We start from the raw sequence: 22,890 nt of genomic DNA, 5'->3' as shown, positions 1-22,890 counted from the left end.
CCTTCGGGCGCCACACGTAGCTGTCACAGGTAGGTAGTAGTTCGGTCGGTCGGTCGTCGGCAAGCCGCAAAAAACTACAGACGACGTCGACAACAAGACCGAGCAGGAGGCAGATATATACCGAGCGCCAAAGAGACCGACCACACACACACACACACACACACACACAAAACAACAAACACCACCCACCGGCCAAAGGGGCACCAAAAAAACCCACAAAGCCGAGCACCACACGTCGCGACCAGAGGCAACCCGCAACCGCAACGGCGCTTTCCGCACCGGGCCGGATGCACGTACGACAACACCGCTACCCGTACACAAGGCCTCCCATTGCACACAGCCGCTCTGTGTTCAACATCATCAATGGCGCGCCCGCGGCTCGTCGCGGTCGCAGCCATGACGCCGCCGCCACTTTTGCACCAACACATTCACGCACCGCAAAACAGCTCGCCGACCCACCGACACAGCACAGCCGACAAACAAAAACAACCGCGGCGGCGGCAACAAAACAAAACAAACACCTCGCACCAAGCGTCCGACAGAAAACAAACGGACAGGCACACAGGCCTCTGCTAACGACCACGACACAGCGGCACGCTGCCCCTTTCCCGCCACTCTCGATTCACAGCGCACGCGACCCCGTCGTCGACGACGACACGCGACGGGCTCGCTTCCCGCAACCTACACCTTTCCGCCACTACGCACGGCTCCACCCGACGCCCGTCGCAACGGCACTACTGCACGCACTATCACCCCCGCCGCCGCCGCCGCCGCCGCCGCCTCCTCCTCTCTCCCCCTTCCCGTACACAACAACACAGCCAAAAACACACTCACGACCCAAACATAACAACATGGCACGTGCATCGGCGCACACCCCCAACCAGTCACCGTCGACACAACCACACGCAAGGCACGGAAAAACCGGCGTCCTTCCACGTTGCCATCAAAGCAGCACAAACAACCACACAGGAGGAACCACCAACAACTGCCGGCCGGCCGGCAACCACCAAACGCACATTCCCGCTCGCCACCACACACCTCTCGGCAGCCGTTTCGCAAAGACATGACATGACATGACGCGACATCATCGCATCACGGGCGACGCACGCACACCGACCCACTTTCCCGCCCGTCTCTCTCTCTCTTTTTCTTCCGACGCCTTCGGCCGAGCACACACGTACGTGGCACAACGCCCAACACAGTCACACACAGTCGACAGGCGCACGCCCAGGCACGCAACGACGCAGCGCAGCAAAGGCGCCCGCGACACATACCTCCTCTCCCGTCTCGCCGCCGACCGCCAGCCAGCCACTCGCAATGTGCACTGGCCAACCGGACACACGTCCACCGCGCCGCCTCCGACCACCCGCCAGGGGGCGCTCACGTCCGCGACAACAGCGCGGCCCGCCGCCGGGCGGGCCCAGCCCGGCCCAGGCGGCGCGCGCTGCTCTGCACTCGGCGCGCCGCGCCACACATCCTGCTGCAGACCGGGCTCGTCTCTCTGTACGCGTCTGCGTCTGCCCGCATCTCATCTTCCTGCGCATCAACACAAACGAGGCCACGTGAGCAAACCCCCGTCACAACGCCACATCACGCACTGCCTTGTCGACCGCCTAAATAAATGCACTCACCCACCAGCCATCCGCTTCGTCCTCTTCTTGCTTACTCGTTGTTCGTCGTTGTTGCTGCTGCACCAGCACCAGCACCAGCACCGGCGGCGGCGGCGGCGGCGGCGGCGGCGGCGGCGGCGGCGGCGGCGGCGGCAGCGGCAGCGGCAGCGCACACAGCCCCCAGCCGGCCGCATCCGAGGGGGCCCCGCCGCCAGCGTCGCCTCCTTGGGCACAGGTGCGGTGCTGTGGCCGCCCATCCAACCGCATTTGCTGGCCGTCCCAGCCGCCAGGCAGGCGTTCCCACTGCCGCGCACCGCCTCTGCTGCAGAAGACGAACAAACGAAACGTACAAACATACACGCACCCGAAGCGTGGCCACACACGGACGGGACCGACAGGCTCCAAGGCGACCAAACGATGGAAAAACAAACACAAAAACAAAAGACACGCGAGCGAGCGAGCAAGCACGCAGTCGCCTCGCCTCTGTCCTCCCGCCCCCGCCCTTCTCCCCACCACATGCCCACAAACACCACCGCCTGCCCGCATCTCCACATTCGCCCCCTCCATTTGTTCCCTTGCGTTCGTTCCTTCCTTCCTTCCATGTGTCTGCGTGCGCGGCGCCTCTCCAACATCCGCCGTCCGTCCGTCCCGTTTTCGCCGTACCACACGCCACCGTCGGCGCCGCCTCGCCTCCTCCCAGTCCACCACCGCCGCCGCCCCTGTCCGCCCCGCACACCACCATACACCGCTGCTTGTCCCGGCCGTTGCCACCAAAGGCGCCAGCCGCAAACCGCGCCAAACGCCGCAGCGCGCGTGCGTCCTTCCTTCTTGCTTGCTTCTCCGTGCCGACGCTGCCTCTATTCCCGCACCCATTCGGCCGACAAGCACTGGCGTCGACGACACAGCCGTTGGGCTCCGGCACTGCGCGTACCGGAGTTACACGCGCACCCCCCCTCGCGAACGCACGACTCATTCTCTTTGTTGTTTCTCCTCTTTCTTACGTCTTCGTTTCTTGTTTGTTTGTTTGTTTGTTTTTTTTTTTTTCCTCCCACCGCCGCATGTGACACAATGGCCTCCCTCCCCCTTTCGTTCGTTGTCGCCGCTTTGTTTCTCTTTCTCATTGGTGCACGTCCGACGCGCTCCATTTCCACCACACCACGGCCATCGGCCTCCTCAACGGGCAGGCGCAGTGTGCCATTCTCCGGCGCACAAGCACACCGCGCGGCTCGCTCTCCTCGCCCCCACGCCACGCCACGCCACGCAGCACAAATGATGCTGTCTCGCAACACGACACACGGTGCGCACACCCCCGACCACGCGGCTCTTAAAAGGCATGGCACCGGCGACATGCGCCGCCCCGGCCCGCATCCGTCGTCTCACGTTCACTGCCGGCCGCGTCTGAGGCTACAACCGCACCACAACAACGGTCCCCTCCCGGCAACACATTTGTTGCACAAACACAACCGCCGAGCGCAGCGCGAGCCACCCACACGCGCCCTCCCCGTCTTTAAAAGCCTCCGCGTCTCCTTTCTCCTTTCGCGCCCCTCCCATCTCCCGAATATGCCAGCAGCGGTGCCACTACCGCGAAACGGACACGCCTTCCGGGCCACATGCAAGGGCACGCCCACCACCAACTACTGCCATATTCGCGGACGCAGTTAGGCAACACGCAACGCACTCTCCACCTACTTTCTCTCTCTCGTCCATTCTCTTTAAAACACACGAACCAACCAACCACGGCTAACACACTTTTTCGCGACACCTTTGACTGCGTTATCTTGACCGTGACGGCAGCTATCGACCTTCCAATTCCCCACTAAACACACACACACCCCTACATACACACCCTTCGCTACACCGGACAACAACAGCGTACACAACAGGAGGGCACACGAAACGGCAGGCAAGGGCAACGCATTCTCATAGATTCCTCCTCCGAGCCATGTCGGCGAACGTTTCATCCGGGAAGGCAATGCAATTCAGCCGTCACCACGGCCGACACCTGCAGCCGCGCCGTAAACGCCTTTCAGTGCGGCTGCAATGCACGGGAACGTTCCGTTGCTATAGACAGCGCCTCTCCGTTTTTCCCTGCTTCGTTTTCCGGTGATTGCTTCTCCATTTTGTTTGTTTTATTACTTTCCGTTCCCCTCCTCCACCATTGTTTCCGTCCCCAACAGTTTTGCTCATTCCACACGTTCTGCCCAGACACGACACTCGACCGATCAAAGGTCAGCCTTTCGTCACCGTTCGCGGCGCCGACGGTGCCACAGTGCGACTGGTGTGAACACCGACACGTTGCCATGACGCCGGTGTACCGCGCCGATATTGACAGTTACTCAGAGCCGCCGGATCGGATCACATCACCGACACACCTGCCATTTCACACCGGGGGACACAGACCAACGAAACGCGTGTACGCCCATAACAACAAACAACGACCGTCGTCGTCTAGCCTCACGCTTACTGTACTCAACCGAACACACGTGCACCGTGAATGACGTGCGTGCGCACAACAGTCCAATCAATCATCAGTCAAACTGCAGAAACGGCTATCATCAAATCAAGGGCCAAATAGGTACACCACCGTGCGTGTCGCCTACCCCACCCGCCCGTACATTTCTTGGCGACTTCGTAATGGATGATAGTACGACACGTCCATTTAAAACGTCACCAACACACACACACCAACGCGCCGTACAGCAAAGGGAATAGTCGACGGCAACACAACATTTCACCCTCGCCATCATGTATGATGTGACAACAGACGGCCGTAACGGTGACATCCAACAATCAATCAATCGCGAGGACTTTCAATTGCAGTCACGTGACTAACCGGGCAGACGGAGACAAAGACATGAATCAGCGCCACAGACAGCACCAACACCTCCTATCGATCTATCTGTGTGTCGACAAACAACCACGCCAAGACTCGTGCACGCATTCCACGTCACACCGGCGGCAACCAAACCCTCGCGGCCGTACCCCAGTAACCACAACCACAACCACATTCGAGACCACACCACCACGGCACAGCAGCACCACCAGCTGCCTCGCAACCAACCAAACCGGGTAGCTATGCCGCCCCTCTCACTCACTCACTCACTCACTCACTCACACACACACAAACAATTCCGCTCTTCCCGCAAAGGCAATTTGGTGGCCCTGAAAAGGGCCGTTTTGCCGCTCTCGCAACGGAGGGAGCTTCCTTCCTTCCTTCCTTCCTTCCTTCCTTCCTTCCTTCCAAGAGCCGAAGTAACAACCTCCTCCTTACTTGGAGCTCGTGTACTTGGTCACCGCCTTCGTGCCCTCGCTCACGGCGTGCTTGGCCAGCTCGCCAGGCAGCAAGAGCCGCACAGCCGTCTGGATCTCGCGGGACGTGATGGTCGAGCGCTTGTTGTAGTGCGCCAGGCGAGACGCCTCGGCCGCAATGCGCTCGAAAATGTCGTTCACGAAGCTGTTCATGATGCTCATCGCCTTCGACGAGATGCCCGTGTCGGGGTGCACCTGCTTCAGCACCTTGTAGATGTAGATGGCATAGCTCTCCTTCCTCTTGCGCTTCTTCTTCTTGTCGCCCTTCGAAATGTTCTTCTGCGCCTTGCCGGCCTTCTTGGCGGCCTTCCCGCTAGTCTTGGGCGGCATCTCGAACGTACAACAACAGGCAGCAAGCGCTCCGCTCTAGTCAGCGTCTCCCCACACAGTGGCACCCGCCGCTACCGCAACACCGCACCTTTACCAGCTCGCCCTGTTGCGGCCGCCGACCAATGGGGCGCGCGCGCAACCGGCCGCCGCACCCGAGCCCATAAAGGGACCCCCACCCCGCCGCCGCCGGCACACGCACGCACTCCGCTGCTCGACTCGCTGCGGCTCGCACCGTTACGGTTACGTGTTTAGCGCTTACGCCACTAGCCAAACGCCATGTCCGGACGCGGAAAGGGAGGCAAAGTCAAGGGCAAGTCAAAGTCCCGCTCAAGCAGGGCTGGGCTCCAGTTCCCGGTCGGCAGAATCCACCGCCTCCTGCGCAAGGGAAACTACGCCGAGCGCGTCGGCGCCGGGGCGCCCGTCTACCTCGCCGCCGTCATGGAGTACCTCGCGGCTGAGGTGCTCGAGCTGGCCGGAAACGCGGCCCGCGACAACAAGAAGACGCGCATCATCCCGCGCCACCTGCAGCTCGCCATCCGCAACGACGAGGAGCTCAACAAGCTCTTGTCGGGCGTCACCATCGCACAGGGTGGTGTCCTGCCCAACATCCAGGCCGTCCTGCTGCCAAAGAAGACCGAGAAGAAGGCCTAAACAGGGACCGCGGCGCTGCGCTTGCGTGCTCCCTGCACGCAAACGCAAACGCGCCTTTGCCTTGCCGGCTCGCCTCACAACAATCGGCCCTTTTCAGGGCCACCACACAAACCTACGTCCAAAGCAAAGTTTCCGTCGTCCTCGCCGCACTTTACAACAACGTCCACAGCGCCGGCGCACGTCCGCCATCTTGTCCACAGCCCGTGTGGCCGAACACACACACATTTTTTCTGCACCCCTCCACGCACGCACAGTCGCGTTCCAAACAACGACAACGACATCAATACACCAATAATGTGATGTGATCATTGTTAATATGTTCATAATTAAAAGAGCGCGTAACGGCCCGACGACGGACGACACGCGGGCCGCCGCGCGCGCTCTCCAAACACACAGGCACAGGACAAACCAAACCAAACCAAACAGCTGATCCGATCGATGATCCGGCCCGCGCCACAAACAAACCACGCACACACCGGACTCAGCCGCGCCCTCCCGCATCCATCATCACACACGTCACGTCGAAACTCCAAACGGAACGCACGCACGCAAAGCAACAGAGGCGCACAACAACAACAACAACAACAACAAACACACACACACAGAGGCAGGCAGGCAACACAGACCCTTTCGCACTTTTCAATTTCCGAACAGTGTGGTGGCCCTGAAAAGGGCCGTTTTTCGTCTCTCCCACCAAGCACGGGCAACGGCACGGCCGCGGGAAGGCCACAGCACAGCACACCGGCTGCCTGCCTAACCGCCGAAACCGTACAGGGTGCGCCCCTGCCTCTTCAGGGCGTACACCACGTCCATGGCCGTCACAGTCTTGCGCTTGGCGTGCTCAGTGTACGTCACCGCGTCGCGGATCACGTTCTCCAGGAACACCTTCAGCACTCCGCGGGTCTCCTCGTAGATCAGACCAGAGATGCGCTTCACGCCGCCCCTGCGAGCCAGGCGGCGGATGGCGGGCTTCGTGATGCCCTGGATGTTGTCGCGCAACACCTTGCGGTGCCGCTTGGCGCCACCCTTGCCCAGCCCCTTTCCTCCCTTGCCGCGGCCTGTCATTCTTCCTCCTCCTCAAGCAACAAAAAAAGCACAAGCGGCAGCTCCTCACCCGGCGCTAGCGAGTCGGCTACGGTGCGCCGTGAGCGCGCGCCGCCCCCCTATATAGACTCTGGCCCGCCCTCCCCCCACCACGCGCACCGAGGGCATATAAGCGCAGCACGGGCCCGCGCGGGCCCGTTGTCAAGGCAGCACCGGACGCTTCGCTACCGCACGCACCGCTAACCGCTATGGCCCGCACAAAGCAAACGGCCCGCAAGTCCACCGGCGGAAAGGCGCCGCGCAAACAGCTCGCCACCAAGGCGGCGAGGAAGAGCGCGCCCGCCACCGGCGGCGTCAAGAAGCCCCACCGCTACAGGCCGGGCACCGTCGCCCTGCGAGAAATCAGGCGCTACCAGAAGAGCACAGAGCTGCTCATCCGCAAGCTGCCGTTCCAGCGCCTAGTGCGCGAGATCGCCCAGGACTTCAAGACCGACCTGCGCTTCCAGAGCTCCGCAGTCATGGCCCTGCAGGAGGCCAGCGAGGCCTACCTCGTCGGCCTCTTCGAAGACACCAACCTGTGCGCAATCCACGCCAAGCGCGTCACCATCATGCCCAAGGACATCCAGCTCGCGCGCCGCATCCGCGGCGAGCGCGCCTAAACCGCTTAGCCGCGGCACGGCACCGCACGCGCGCAACACAAAAAAAACGGCCCTTTTCAGGGCCACTAACATCTCTCCGTCGCGAGCAAAACTTTTGTCGGTCTTGCCGCCCAGCCTCTCTCTCTAGCCCCGTTAAAACAACCACCACAATTCCCCACCCTCCCTCCCGTACACAGCCGCTCTCGCCAACAATCACAATCGACGTCATCCCACCCCACCCCTTCAAATACACACAAACAAACAGCCGGACGACGTCACCACGGGTGGCTGGCCGCCGCCGTCTCCGAGGCGCCACCGCGCCTTCCCAATTCCCGCCGGCCACTTCCACGTCTCAACGTCCCCGTCCCCCTTTCACACAGAGAGGACACACACATAACAAACAAGACGCGCCATCCGCAAAGCAAGCAAACAAACAGAGTCTCCAGAAACATGAGAAACCAACCGTCGGCCGCCGCACAAAATACAAAACACAAAACAAAACGGCCACAACCGCTCCGCTACCGCGCGCCGCCGCCTACCGCCACCGGCCCCACAATCCAACCACCACGGCACGCACACAGTACCCACAAGGGTCATACAGAAACGCCACACAAACACCAACCAACCCCACACACACACACACACACACACACCCCGGCGCATGCACGCACGGCCACCCAAACAAGACAACACAACGCGCCAAGCACGACAATCAACGCCTTCCCGACGTCCTCTGATGGCCCTGAGAAGGGCCGTTTTGGGCCGCGCGCAGCCGTGCCATCGCGCGCCACTAGACGACGCGGGGGAGGGGGGTGGGGGACGACGGGGTCAAGCGCCAGCCCTTCCCTTCCTTCCCCTTTCCTTTCTTTACTTTAACTTCACTTCTTCTTCTTGGGCGAAGCCTTCGCCTTAGACGGCGTCGTCGCCTTCTTCGGGCGCGGCGCCTTCGGCTTCTTCGTCGGAACCTTCGCGGCCTTCTTCGCCTTCGACGGCGACTTGGCCTTGGCCGGCTTGGCCGCAGCCGCCTTCTTCGCACCCGCGGGAGCCGCCGACGCCGCAGACGCCTTCTTGGCGGCGCCCGCCTTCCGACCGGTCGCCGCCTTCACGCCACCAGCCTTCTTTGCGCCGGCCGCACGGGCGCCCTTCTTCTCCTTGCTGGCCGGAGCGGCGCGCTTCTTCTTCGCACCGCCGGCACGGGCCTTGCCGCCCTCGGCCGCCCCGCCGCCGGCGCCGGCAAGCTTGAAAGAGCCGGACGCGCCCTTCCCCTTCGTCTGCACCAGCTCGCCAGCCACGACGGCCGACTTGAGGTACTTCTTGATAAAGGGCGCCAGCTTCTCCGCGTCCAGCTTGTAGTGCGCGGCAATGTACTTCTTGATCGCCTGCAGCGACGAGCCGCCGCGCTCCTTCAGACTCTTGATGGCGGCCGTCACCATCTCAGAGGTGCGCGGGTGCGCAGGCTTGGCGCGCGGCTTCTTCGCAGACGCCGCAGACTTGGCCTTCTTCGTCGTGCCGGTGGCGGCGGGTGCCGCAGCAGTCTCGTTCGTAGCCGCCTGATCTGCCATTATTTCGACGACGCGCGTACACACACGAGAGCGAGAGCGAGAGCGGCAGGCGGCAAGCACGGCGGCAGAGAATAGCCGCCGCGCCGTTTTTTTTTTTTTTTTTTTTTTTTTTTTTTTTTTTTTTTTTTTTTTTTTTTTACCCTGTGTGTGGTGTTGTCGCCGAAGTGCTACCGCCTTTGGCGGCTGGACTTCCAAGGTTGAAAGGTAGGGTTTGTATATCTTTATTGTAATCGTTTGTAGGACTTTGGGCTCACTGGGGTCCTTTGTGCCCTACATACCTTTGCTTCGCTTTTTATTGAGTTGTGAGGGCCCTAGGAACCTTGACTTTATGCCAGGGTTCGGGTTGGATGGTCGCGACTCCTTCGAGTTGCCTTGTCGACATTCTTAAGTCGTCGATTTTGGTGATGAGACGCTGGACGTGTAATTGGATTACTTGATCGATAGGTGAAATCTGTAGTTCATCGTGTAAGGAATTAATCCGGGACCACCTGGGCGCTTTGAGGATGATTCTTAGACACCGGTTTTGCAAGCGTTGTAGTTTGCGTATGTTGGTGGGAGATGTGATTCCCCACGTTGCGCAGCCATATAGCATCATCGGGAGTATTGTCGCTCGGTAGATGCGGAGCTTCGTCGCGACATTCAGTTCAGTGCTGGCTAAGAAGGGGTAAAGTCCATGGATGGCGCGAATAATTTTGAGGCTTTTGTCGTTTACGTGGGCTGAAAATGTGAGTTTATGGTCCAGTGTGACCCCCAAGTATTTTGTTGTGGTGGACCAATCGATGGCGTGGTCATTGATTTGGAGGCGACGGTGAAGAATCGGTCTCCGGCGAGTGAAGAGTATGGCTTTCGTCTTGAGGGCGTTGATTTTGATTTTGTTGTCCGTTGCCCACAGGAGAAGGATATCGATCCCAGGCCCAGCCAGTGTCGCGGGCGGGCGCGGACGGCCGAGAGAGCGGCCGCCACTCTGCGCGCCGCCGCGCCGCGCCTCCCGCGCTTGCTACCGCCCAACGTCCGACAGCCTGTGCGGACCAGCCCCAAACCTGCGCCGCAACCACCCGCGCCGTTCAAACCACCGAGGATGGGGCTACACACGGCCACACCACAGTCGCCAACCAGTCGCCACGGCAGCGCCGCAAACCACGGCCAAACTGCAGCTACCGCGCGCTACAGCCTGGCTCGGCCCGCCGAGAATCGCCGCCCCCGCCCACATGCCGCCCCCACAGCCCCAGCCGACGACCCGCCACAATGGCCAAACCTTCGGCAAAAGTGCCACACCGTCGCCGCGCCAGCCCGGCCAGCGCGGCCGCCGCCACAGCCACACAAGCGGAGGCGTGCGGCGATGCCGGCCGTGCAAACGCACCTCCGCCGCCCCATCGCCCTCCCACCGTTTCCCGATCGGCCCGCAGCCGTCGGGCCACCTCGCCCGCCAACATTCGCGCCCCTTTCTCACAAAATTGCCCGCCGCAAACAAAACGGGCGCCGCCTGCGCAACATCGGCACCGGCCAACCGAGCGCCGCCGCCCCTCGCCGCTTACGCGAGGGGGGCTGACCGCCGTCCGCAACTACAGACACACCGAATCTGCCTCCAAGCACACACGACAGCCGACCTCCTACATTTATACGCCGCAAGCCACCCAACGGTGTGTGGCGGAGGGCACTTTTTACGTTACGTGCCACTGTCGTCATTGCCTCCCTTTGCCGTTCCAGTCGCGTATGGTTCGCGGGAACAACGACTGTCTGAAAGCCTCCGTGCGCGCTCGAATCTCTCTACTTTTACTACATTCGGGATCTCCTCGGGAGGTATATACGTACGGGGAAGCAATATATTCGATACCTCATCCGGAAACGCACCCTCTCGAAAACCTGGCGAGCAAGCTACACCGCGATGCAGAGAGCGCCTCCCTTGCAGAGTCTGCCACTTAACTATCACGGTTACCACATAACCCTGTGACGAAACGTTGGACCTTTCTCTATCTCCTCCGTCAACCCGACCTGCTACGCATCCCACACTGGTGGGCAACACTCACGTATGGGTCGGTCGAACGCGTGTTTTTGTAAGCCACCTCCTTTGTTGATGGACTACATTTTTGCTAAGCATTCTCCCAGTGCATCTCAACCTGGTACCCGCCTTACCAACAATTACTTTTATCTGATCATCATTCCACTTCCAAATCATTCCGCACGCATACTCCCAGATACATATTTTACAGACGTCACAGCTACCAGTGTTTGTCCCGCTATCATATAATCAATCATACAATAAACGATCCTTCTTTCTGTATATTCGCAATACATCACATTTGTCTATGTTAAGGGGACAGTTGCCACTCCCTGCACCGGGTGCCTATCCGCTGCCGATCGTCCTGCAACCTCTCTGTATACTACATACAGCACATCATCCGCGAAACGACGCATGGAACGTCCGGCACTATCTACTAGCTCATTTATATGATATGAATTGTGAAAAGCAATGGTCCCATAACACTCCCCCGTGGCACGCCAGGGGTTACTTTAACGTCTGTAGACGTCTGTCTCTCCATTGATAACAACATGCTGTGTTCCGTCTGCTAACATCTCGTCAATCCAGCCACACAGTTGGTCTGATATTCTGTAGACTCTTACGTCGTTTATCAGGCGACGGTGCGGAGCTGTATCGAACGCCTTCCGGACGTCAACGACAATGGCATCCACCTGGGAGCCTGTATCTCATATTTTCTGGGTCTCATGCGCAAATAAAGCGAGCTGGGGGTCTCACACACGATCGCTGTTTCCGGAATCCAACATGGATTCCTACATAGTAGACTCTGGAGTTTCCACAAACGACATGATACTCGAGCAAACAACATGTTCTACAACACATCGACGTCAGAGATATGGGTCTATGGTTTTTGCGCATCTGCTCGACGACTGGGACTACCTGTGCTCTTTTCCAATCATTTGGAACCCTCCCTTCCTCTCCAGAGACTTGCGGTACACGGCTGTTAGAAGGGGGGCAGGTTGTTTCGCGTACCCTGTGTAGGAATCGCGAATTGGTAATCCCGTCGGGTCCGGCGGACTTTCCCATTCCTCCTTGGACACTTATTTCGATGTCAGCCGGTTTCTCGTTCGTGCGAGCATTTAGAGACGGAACTGCAGTGCGGTCCGTCCTCTGTGAAACAGCTTTGGAAACAGGTGTTTAGGTATTTCACAGCTTTACGCGTGTCATCCTCTGTTTCAATGCCATCACCATGCCGGAGTGTCTGGATATGCTGTTTCGAGCCACTTACTGATTCAACGCAAGACCGGAACGTCCTAGCATTTTCTGTCAACGTCGGTACATAGGGTTTGTTCTACTTTCGAATTCACTGAACGCTTCACGCATAGCCCTCCTTACGCTCACACTTTGGACATCGTTTAGCTTCTGTTTGTCTCGGAGGTTTTGGCTGCGTTTAAACTTTGGGTGAAGCTCTCTTTGCTTTCGCAACAGTTTCCTAACGTTGTTGTTGTAGTATACCACGGTGGGTTTTTTTTCCCATCCCTCACAGTTCGACACTCGGCACGTACCTGTCTAAAAACGCATTTTTACCATTGCCTTGCACTTTCTCCATGAACACTCAACATTGTCAGTGTCGGAACAGGCATTTGCCTTTTCATCTGTCGGGTCGTCTGCAAATCTGCCTTCTATTACTCTTGCTAGCCAAAACAGATAGATACACCGTCCTCCCTGCAACGGCCTTATGATCACTGCGTCCCTGTTCTGCACATACAGAGTCGAAACACGTTCGGGTCTGTTTGTCATCCGTAGGTCCACGATGTTATCTCCACGAGTCGGTTCTCTGTTCATTTTGCTCGAGGTGATTTTCGGACAGTGCACTCAGTATAATGTCACTCGATGCTCTCTGTCCCCCTACCACCCGTCCTGAACATCATCTGAGTGTCCCAGTCTATATCGGGTAAATTGAAATCTCCACCTAAGACCCTAACATGCTGAGGAAAATGTATGTGAAATGTGTTTCCAAAATCCGTCTCTCCGTTGTTCTGCCACTAATGCTGCTGCGTCGGGAGGTCGGTCAAAGGAGCCAATTATTATTAAACCTAGCTCGGTTGTTGGGTGTAACCTCCACCCACAATATTTCACAGGAACCATCCACCTCTACTTCACTACAGGATCAAAACTACTACTCAAACAGCGACGAACACACCACCACCGGTTGCATGCAATCGAGCCTTTCTAAAACACCGTCTGTACCTTTGTGACAATTTCGGCAGAATTTATCCCTGGCGTCAGCCAGCTTTCTGTACCTTATCACGATTGCAGAGCTTCGGTGCTTTCTCTGTCAGCGCTTGCGGTTCCGGTACTGTACCAACGCAGCTTCGACAGTTGACAATTAACAAACGATACCGATTGCTGCTTGGTCCCCGCACCCGTTGAGGCTGCTGTTGCCCCCTTTCTGTACTTGCCCAAGGCCATCTAACCTAACAAAACCGCCCAGCCCACGCCACACAACCCCTGCTACCCGTGTAGCCGCTTGTTGCGTGTAGTGCTCTCCACCTAAGACTATAACATGCCTTCGACATTCGCAGTGTACAACACCTTAGGTTAGGGTTGGCGTCGCTTGGGTTAGGTTAGGTTACGTTAGGTGGACGTGGGTTAGGTTAAGGGTTAAAGTTAGGTTAGGCGTCAAAGTTAGGTTAAGCGTTCGGACGTGAGGCGTCAGGTGGCCGCACCTACCTTACGGCCGGACATCTTAGGTTAGGCTAAGGGCGCCGAGGTCACGTTACGTTCACCTTCGGGCGCCACACGTAGCTGTCACAGGTAGGTAGTAGTTCGGTCGGTCGGTCGTCGGCAAGCCGCAAAAAACTACAGACGACGTCGACAACAAGACCGAGCAGGAGGCAGATATATACCGAGCGCCAAAGAGACCGACCACACACACACACACACACACACACACAAAACAACAAACACCACCCACCGGCCAAAGGGGCACCAAAAAAACCCACAAAGCCGAGCACCACACGTCGCGACCAGAGGCAACCCGCAACCGCAACGGCGCTTTCCGCACCGGGCCGGATGCACGTACGACAACACCGCTACCCGTACACAAGGCCTCCCATTGCACACAGCCGCTCTGTGTTCAACATCATCAATGGCGCGCCCGCGGCTCGTCGCGGTCGCAGCCATGACGCCGCCGCCACTTTTGCACCAACACATTCACGCACCGCAAAACAGCTCGCCGACCCACCGACACAGCACAGCCGACAAACAAAAACAACCGCGGCGGCGGCAACAAAACAAAACAAACACCTCGCACCAAGCGTCCGACAGAAAACAAACGGACAGGCACACAGGCCTCTGCTAACGACCACGACACAGCGGCACGCTGCCCCTTTCCCGCCACTCTCGATTCACAGCGCACGCGACCCCGTCGTCGACGACGACACGCGACGGGCTCGCTTCCCGCAACCTACACCTTTCCGCCACTACGCACGGCTCCACCCGACGCCCGTCGCAACGGCACTACTGCACGCACTATCACCCCCGCCGCCGCCGCCGCCGCCGCCGCCTCCTCCTCTCTCCCCCTTCCCGTACACAACAACACAGCCAAAAACACACTCACGACCCAAACATAACAACATGGCACGTGCATCGGCGCACACCCCCAACCAGTCACCGTCGACACAACCACACGCAAGGCACGGAAAAACCGGCGTCCTTCCACGTTGCCATCAAAGCAGCACAAACAACCACACAGGAGGAACCACCAACAACTGCCGGCCGGCCGGCAACCACCAAACGCACATTCCCGCTCGCCACCACACACCTCTCGGCAGCCGTTTCGCAAAGACATGACATGACATGACGCGACATCATCGCATCACGGGCGACGCACGCACACCGACCCACTTTCCCGCCCGTCTCTCTCTCTCTTTTTCTTCCGACGCCTTCGGCCGAGCACACACGTACGTGGCACAACGCCCAACACAGTCACACACAGTCGACAGGCGCACGCCCAGGCACGCAACGACGCAGCGCAGCAAAGGCGCCCGCGACACATACCTCCTCTCCCGTCTCGCCGCCGACCGCCAGCCAGCCACTCGCAATGTGCACTGGCCAACCGGACACACGTCCACCGCGCCGCCTCCGACCACCCGCCAGGGGGCGCTCACGTCCGCGACAACAGCGCGGCCCGCCGCCGGGCGGGCCCAGCCCGGCCCAGGCGGCGCGCGCTGCTCTGCACTCGGCGCGCCGCGCCACACATCCTGCTGCAGACCGGGCTCGTCTCTCTGTACGCGTCTGCGTCTGCCCGCATCTCATCTTCCTGCGCATCAACACAAACGAGGCCACGTGAGCAAACCCCCGTCACAACGCCACATCACGCACTGCCTTGTCGACCGCCTAAATAAATGCACTCACCCACCAGCCATCCGCTTCGTCCTCTTCTTGCTTACTCGTTGTTCGTCGTTGTTGCTGCTGCACCAGCACCAGCACCAGCACCGGCGGCGGCGGCGGCGGCGGCGGCGGCGGCGGCGGCAGCGGCAGCGGCAGCGCACACAGCCCCCAGCCGGCCGCATCCGAGGGGGCCCCGCCGCCAGCGTCGCCTCCTTGGGCACAGGTGCGGTGCTGTGGCCGCCCATCCAACCGCATTTGCTGGCCGTCCCAGCCGCCAGGCAGGCGTTCCCACTGCCGCGCACCGCCTCTGCTGCAGAAGACGAACAAACGAAACGTACAAACATACACGCACCCGAAGCGTGGCCACACACGGACGGGACCGACAGGCTCCAAGGCGACCAAACGATGGAAAAACAAACACAAAAACAAAAGACACGCGAGCGAGCGAGCAAGCACGCAGTCGCCTCGCCTCTGTCCTCCCGCCCCCGCCCTTCTCCCCACCACATGCCCACAAACACCACCGCCTGCCCGCATCTCCACATTCGCCCCCTCCATTTGTTCCCTTGCGTTCGTTCCTTCCTTCCTTCCATGTGTCTGCGTGCGCGGCGCCTCTCCAACATCCGCCGTCCGTCCGTCCCGTTTTCGCCGTACCACACGCCACCGTCGGCGCCGCCTCGCCTCCTCCCAGTCCACCACCGCCGCCGCCCCTGTCCGCCCCGCACACCACCATACACCGCTGCTTGTCCCGGCCGTTGCCACCAAAGGCGCCAGCCGCAAACCGCGCCAAACGCCGCAGCGCGCGTGCGTCCTTCCTTCTTGCTTGCTTCTCCGTGCCGACGCTGCCTCTATTCCCGCACCCATTCGGCCGACAAGCACTGGCGTCGACGACACAGCCGTTGGGCTCCGGCACTGCGCGTACCGGAGTTACACGCGCACCCCCCCTCGCGAACGCACGACTCATTCTCTTTGTTGTTTCTCCTCTTTCTTACGTCTTCGTTTCTTGTTTGTTTGTTTGTTTGTTTTTTTTTTTTTCCTCCCACCGCCGCATGTGACACAATGGCCTCCCTCCCCCTTTCGTTCGTTGTCGCCGCTTTGTTTCTCTTTCTCATTGGTGCACGTCCGACGCGCTCCATTTCCACCACACCACGGCCATCGGCCTCCTCAACGGGCAGGCGCAGTGTGCCATTCTCCGGCGCACAAGCACACCGCGCGGCTCGCTCTCCTCGCCCCCACGCCACGCCACGCCACGCAGCACAAATGATGCTGTCTCGCAACACGACACACGGTGCGCACACCCCCGACCACGCGGCTCTTAAAAGGCATGGCACCGGCGACATGCGCCGCCCCGGCCCGCATCCGTCGTCTCACGTTCACTGCCGGCCGCGTCTGAGGCTACAACCGCACCACAACAACGGTCCCCTCCCGGCAACACATTTGTTGCACAAACACAACCGCCGAGCGCAGCGCGAGCCACCCACACGCGCCCTCCCCGTCTTTAAAAGCCTCCGCGTCTCCTTTCTCCTTTCGCGCCCCTCCCATCTCCCGAATATGCCAGCAGCGGTGCCACTACCGCGAAACGGACACGCCTTCCGGGCCACATGCAAGGGCACGCCCACCACCAACTACTGCCATATTCGCGGACGCAGTTAGGCAACACGCAACGCACTCTCCACCTACTTTCTCTCTCTCGTCCATTCTCTTTAAAACACACGAACCAACCAACCACGGCTAACACACTTTTTCGCGACACCTTTGACTGCGTTATCTTGACCGTGACGGCAGCTATCGACCTTCCAATTCCCCACTAAACACACACACACCCCTACATACACACCCTTCGCTACACCGGACAACAACAGCGTACACAACAGGAGGGCACACGAAACGGCAGGCAAGGGCAACGCATTCTCATAGATTCCTCCTCCGAGCCATGTCGGCGAACGTTTCATCCGGGAAGGCAATGCAATTCAGCCGTCACCACGGCCGACACCTGCAGCCGCGCCGTAAACGCCTTTCAGTGCGGCTGCAATGCACGGGAACGTTCCGTTGCTATAGACAGCGCCTCTCCGTTTTTCCCTGCTTCGTTTTCCGGTGATTGCTTCTCCATTTTGTTTGTTTTATTACTTTCCGTTCCCCTCCTCCACCATTGTTTCCGTCCCCAACAGTTTTGCTCATTCCACACGTTCTGCCCAGACACGACACTCGACCGATCAAAGGTCAGCCTTTCGTCACCGTTCGCGGCGCCGACGGTGCCACAGTGCGACTGGTGTGAACACCGACACGTTGCCATGACGCCGGTGTACCGCGCCGATATTGACAGTTACTCAGAGCCGCCGGATCGGATCACATCACCGACACACCTGCCATTTCACACCGGGGGACACAGACCAACGAAACGCGTGTACGCCCATAACAACAAACAACGACCGTCGTCGTCTAGCCTCACGCTTACTGTACTCAACCGAACACACGTGCACCGTGAATGACGTGCGTGCGCACAACAGTCCAATCAATCATCAGTCAAACTGCAGAAACGGCTATCATCAAATCAAGGGCCAAATAGGTACACCACCGTGCGTGTCGCCTACCCCACCCGCCCGTACATTTCTTGGCGACTTCGTAATGGATGATAGTACGACACGTCCATTTAAAACGTCACCAACACACACACACCAACGCGCCGTACAGCAAAGGGAATAGTCGACGGCAACACAACATTTCACCCTCGCCATCATGTATGATGTGACAACAGACGGCCGTAACGGTGACATCCAACAATCAATCAATCGCGAGGACTTTCAATTGCAGTCACGTGACTAACCGGGCAGACGGAGACAAAGACATGAATCAGCGCCACAGACAGCACCAACACCTCCTATCGATCTATCTGTGTGTCGACAAACAACCACGCCAAGACTCGTGCACGCATTCCACGTCACACCGGCGGCAACCAAACCCTCGCGGCCGTACCCCAGTAACCACAACCACAACCACATTCGAGACCACACCACCACGGCACAGCAGCACCACCAGCTGCCTCGCAACCAACCAAACCGGGTAGCTATGCCGCCCCTCTCACTCACTCACTCACTCACTCACTCACACACACACAAACAATTCCGCTCTTCCCGCAAAGGCAATTTGGTGGCCCTGAAAAGGGCCGTTTTGCCGCTCTCGCAACGGAGGGAGCTTCCTTCCTTCCTTCCTTCCTTCCTTCCTTCCTTCCTTCCAAGAGCCGAAGTAACAACCTCCTCCTTACTTGGAGCTCGTGTACTTGGTCACCGCCTTCGTGCCCTCGCTCACGGCGTGCTTGGCCAGCTCGCCAGGCAGCAAGAGCCGCACAGCCGTCTGGATCTCGCGGGACGTGATGGTCGAGCGCTTGTTGTAGTGCGCCAGGCGAGACGCCTCGGCCGCAATGCGCTCGAAAATGTCGTTCACGAAGCTGTTCATGATGCTCATCGCCTTCGACGAGATGCCCGTGTCGGGGTGCACCTGCTTCAGCACCTTGTAGATGTAGATGGCATAGCTCTCCTTCCTCTTGCGCTTCTTCTTCTTGTCGCCCTTCGAAATGTTCTTCTGCGCCTTGCCGGCCTTCTTGGCGGCCTTCCCGCTAGTCTTGGGCGGCATCTCGAACGTACAACAACAGGCAGCAAGCGCTCCGCTCTAGTCAGCGTCTCCCCACACAGTGGCACCCGCCGCTACCGCAACACCGCACCTTTACCAGCTCGCCCTGTTGCGGCCGCCGACCAATGGGGCGCGCGCGCAACCGGCCGCCGCACCCGAGCCCATAAAGGGACCCCCACCCCGCCGCCGCCGGCACACGCACGCACTCCGCTGCTCGACTCGCTGCGGCTCGCACCGTTACGGTTACGTGTTTAGCGCTTACGCCACTAGCCAAACGCCATGTCCGGACGCGGAAAGGGAGGCAAAGTCAAGGGCAAGTCAAAGTCCCGCTCAAGCAGGGCTGGGCTCCAGTTCCCGGTCGGCAGAATCCACCGCCTCCTGCGCAAGGGAAACTACGCCGAGCGCGTCGGCGCCGGGGCGCCCGTCTACCTCGCCGCCGTCATGGAGTACCTCGCGGCTGAGGTGCTCGAGCTGGCCGGAAACGCGGCCCGCGACAACAAGAAGACGCGCATCATCCCGCGCCACCTGCAGCTCGCCATCCGCAACGACGAGGAGCTCAACAAGCTCTTGTCGGGCGTCACCATCGCACAGGGTGGTGTCCTGCCCAACATCCAGGCCGTCCTGCTGCCAAAGAAGACCGAGAAGAAGGCCTAAACAGGGACCGCGGCGCTGCGCTTGCGTGCTCCCTGCACGCAAACGCAAACGCGCCTTTGCCTTGCCGGCTCGCCTCACAACAATCGGCCCTTTTCAGGGCCACCACACAAACCTACGTCCAAAGCAAAGTTTCCGTCGTCCTCGCCGCACTTTACAACAACGTCCACAGCGCCGGCGCACGTCCGCCATCTTGTCCACAGCCCGTGTGGCCGAACACACACACATTTTTTCTGCACCCCTCCACGCACGCACAGTCGCGTTCCAAACAACGACAACGACATCAATACACCAATAATGTGATGTGATCATTGTTAATATGTTCATAATTAAAAGAGCGCGTAACGGCCCGACGACGGACGACACGCGGGCCGCCGCGCGCGCTCTCCAAACACACAGGCACAGGACAAACCAAACCAAACCAAACAGCTGATCCGATCGATGATCCGGCCCGCGCCACAAACAAACCACGCACACACCGGACTCAGCCGCGCCCTCCCGCATCCATCATCACACACGTCACGTCGAAACTCCAAACGGAACGCACGCACGCAAAGCAACAGAGGCGCACAACAACAACAACAACAACAACAAACACACACACACAGAGGCAGGCAGGCAACACAGACCCTTTCGCACTTTTCAATTTCCGAACAGTGTGGTGGCCCTGAAAAGGGCCGTTTTTCGTCTCTCCCACCAAGCACGGGCAACGGCACGGCCGCGGGAAGGCCACAGCACAGCACACCGGCTGCCTGCCTAACCGCCGAAACCGTACAGGGTGCGCCCCTGCCTCTTCAGGGCGTACACCACGTCCATGGCCGTCACAGTCTTGCGCTTGGCGTGCTCAGTGTACGTCACCGCGTCGCGGATCACGTTCTCCAGGAACACCTTCAGCACTCCGCGGGTCTCCTCGTAGATCAGACCAGAGATGCGCTTCACGCCGCCCCTGCGAGCCAGGCGGCGGATGGCGGGCTTCGTGATGCCCTGGATGTTGTCGCGCAACACCTTGCGGTGCCGCTTGGCGCCACCCTTGCCCAGCCCCTTTCCTCCCTTGCCGCGGCCTGTCATTCTTCCTCCTCCTCAAGCAACAAAAAAAGCACAAGCGGCAGCTCCTCACCCGGCGCTAGCGAGTCGGCTACGGTGCGCCGTGAGCGCGCGCCGCCCCCCTATATAGACTCTGGCCCGCCCTCCCCCCACCACGCGCACCGAGGGCATATAAGCGCAGCACGGGCCCGCGCGGGCCCGTTGTCAAGGCAGCACCGGACGCTTCGCTACCGCACGCACCGCTAACCGCTATGGCCCGCACAAAGCAAACGGCCCGCAAGTCCACCGGCGGAAAGGCGCCGCGCAAACAGCTCGCCACCAAGGCGGCGAGGAAGAGCGCGCCCGCCACCGGCGGCGTCAAGAAGCCCCACCGCTACAGGCCGGGCACCGTCGCCCTGCGAGAAATCAGGCGCTACCAGAAGAGCACAGAGCTGCTCATCCGCAAGCTGCCGTTCCAGCGCCTAGTGCGCGAGATCGCCCAGGACTTCAAGACCGACCTGCGCTTCCAGAGCTCCGCAGTCATGGCCCTGCAGGAGGCCAGCGAGGCCTACCTCGTCGGCCTCTTCGAAGACACCAACCTGTGCGCAATCCACGCCAAGCGCGTCACCATCATGCCCAAGGACATCCAGCTCGCGCGCCGCATCCGCGGCGAGCGCGCCTAAACCGCTTAGCCGCGGCACGGCACCGCACGCGCGCAACACAAAAAAAACGGCCCTTTTCAGGGCCACTAACATCTCTCCGTCGCGAGCAAAACTTTTGTCGGTCTTGCCGCCCAGCCTCTCTCTCTAGCCCCGTTAAAACAACCACCACAATTCCCCACCCTCCCTCCCGTACACAGCCGCTCTCGCCAACAATCACAATCGACGTCATCCCACCCCACCCCTTCAAATACACACAAACAAACAGCCGGACGACGTCACCACGGGTGGCTGGCCGCCGCCGTCTCCGAGGCGCCACCGCGCCTTCCCAATTCCCGCCGGCCACTTCCACGTCTCAACGTCCCCGTCCCCCTTTCACACAGAGAGGACACACACATAACAAACAAGACGCGCCATCCGCAAAGCAAGCAAACAAACAGAGTCTCCAGAAACATGAGAAACCAACCGTCGGCCGCCGCACAAAATACAAAACACAAAACAAAACGGCCACAACCGCTCCGCTACCGCGCGCCGCCGCCTACCGCCACCGGCCCCACAATCCAACCACCACGGCACGCACACAGTACCCACAAGGGTCATACAGAAACGCCACACAAACACCAACCAACCCCACACACACACACACACACACACACCCCGGCGCATGCACGCACGGCCACCCAAACAAGACAACACAACGCGCCAAGCACGACAATCAACGCCTTCCCGACGTCCTCTGATGGCCCTGAGAAGGGCCGTTTTGGGCCGCGCGCAGCCGTGCCATCGCGCGCCACTAGACGACGCGGGGGAGGGGGGTGGGGGACGACGGGGTCAAGCGCCAGCCCTTCCCTTCCTTCCCCTTTCCTTTCTTTACTTTAACTTCACTTCTTCTTCTTGGGCGAAGCCTTCGCCTTAGACGGCGTCGTCGCCTTCTTCGGGCGCGGCGCCTTCGGCTTCTTCGTCGGAACCTTCGCGGCCTTCTTCGCCTTCGACGGCGACTTGGCCTTGGCCGGCTTGGCCGCAGCCGCCTTCTTCGCACCCGCGGGAGCCGCCGACGCCGCAGACGCCTTCTTGGCGGCGCCCGCCTTCCGACCGGTCGCCGCCTTCACGCCACCAGCCTTCTTTGCGCCGGCCGCACGGGCGCCCTTCTTCTCCTTGCTGGCCGGAGCGGCGCGCTTCTTCTTCGCACCGCCGGCACGGGCCTTGCCGCCCTCGGCCGCCCCGCCGCCGGCGCCGGCAAGCTTGAAAGAGCCGGACGCGCCCTTCCCCTTCGTCTGCACCAGCTCGCCAGCCACGACGGCCGACTTGAGGTACTTCTTGATAAAGGGCGCCAGCTTCTCCGCGTCCAGCTTGTAGTGCGCGGCAATGTACTTCTTGATCGCCTGCAGCGACGAGCCGCCGCGCTCCTTCAGACTC

At 60.0% G+C, this 22,890-nt stretch overlaps 2 protein-coding genes across 2 annotated transcripts; both read left to right on the top strand.

Moving 5' to 3' along the window:
* The first annotated feature begins 287 nt into the window (after window positions 1-287).
* LOC126232514 (uncharacterized) lies at window positions 288-1,067 on the top strand. Its single transcript, XM_049942761.1, has one exon. The coding sequence runs from the start codon at window positions 288-290 to the stop codon at window positions 1,065-1,067; it is 780 nt and encodes a 259-aa protein (XP_049798718.1).
* A 13,130-nt stretch (window positions 1,068-14,197) lies between these two features.
* LOC126232513 (uncharacterized) lies at window positions 14,198-14,977 on the top strand. The gene has a single exon (XM_049942760.1). It carries the CDS (start codon window positions 14,198-14,200, stop codon window positions 14,975-14,977), a length of 780 nt encoding a protein of 259 aa, XP_049798717.1.
* The last annotated feature ends 7,913 nt before the right edge of the window (window positions 14,978-22,890 follow it).

Source organism: Schistocerca nitens, unplaced genomic scaffold (assembly GCF_023898315.1).
Source record: "Schistocerca nitens isolate TAMUIC-IGC-003100 unplaced genomic scaffold, iqSchNite1.1 HiC_scaffold_519, whole genome shotgun sequence".
Classification (NCBI taxonomy): domain Eukaryota; kingdom Metazoa; phylum Arthropoda; class Insecta; order Orthoptera; family Acrididae; genus Schistocerca; species Schistocerca nitens.
This window is presented reverse-complemented; position numbering and strand designations above follow the sequence as displayed.

Excerpts from the sequence above, each read along its gene's own strand:
- LOC126232513 (XM_049942760.1), top strand. The coding sequence starts at position 14,198 with ATGCACGTACGACAACACCGCTACCCGTACACAAGGCCTCCCATTGCA.
- LOC126232514 (XM_049942761.1), top strand. The coding sequence starts at position 288 with ATGCACGTACGACAACACCGCTACCCGTACACAAGGCCTCCCATTGCA.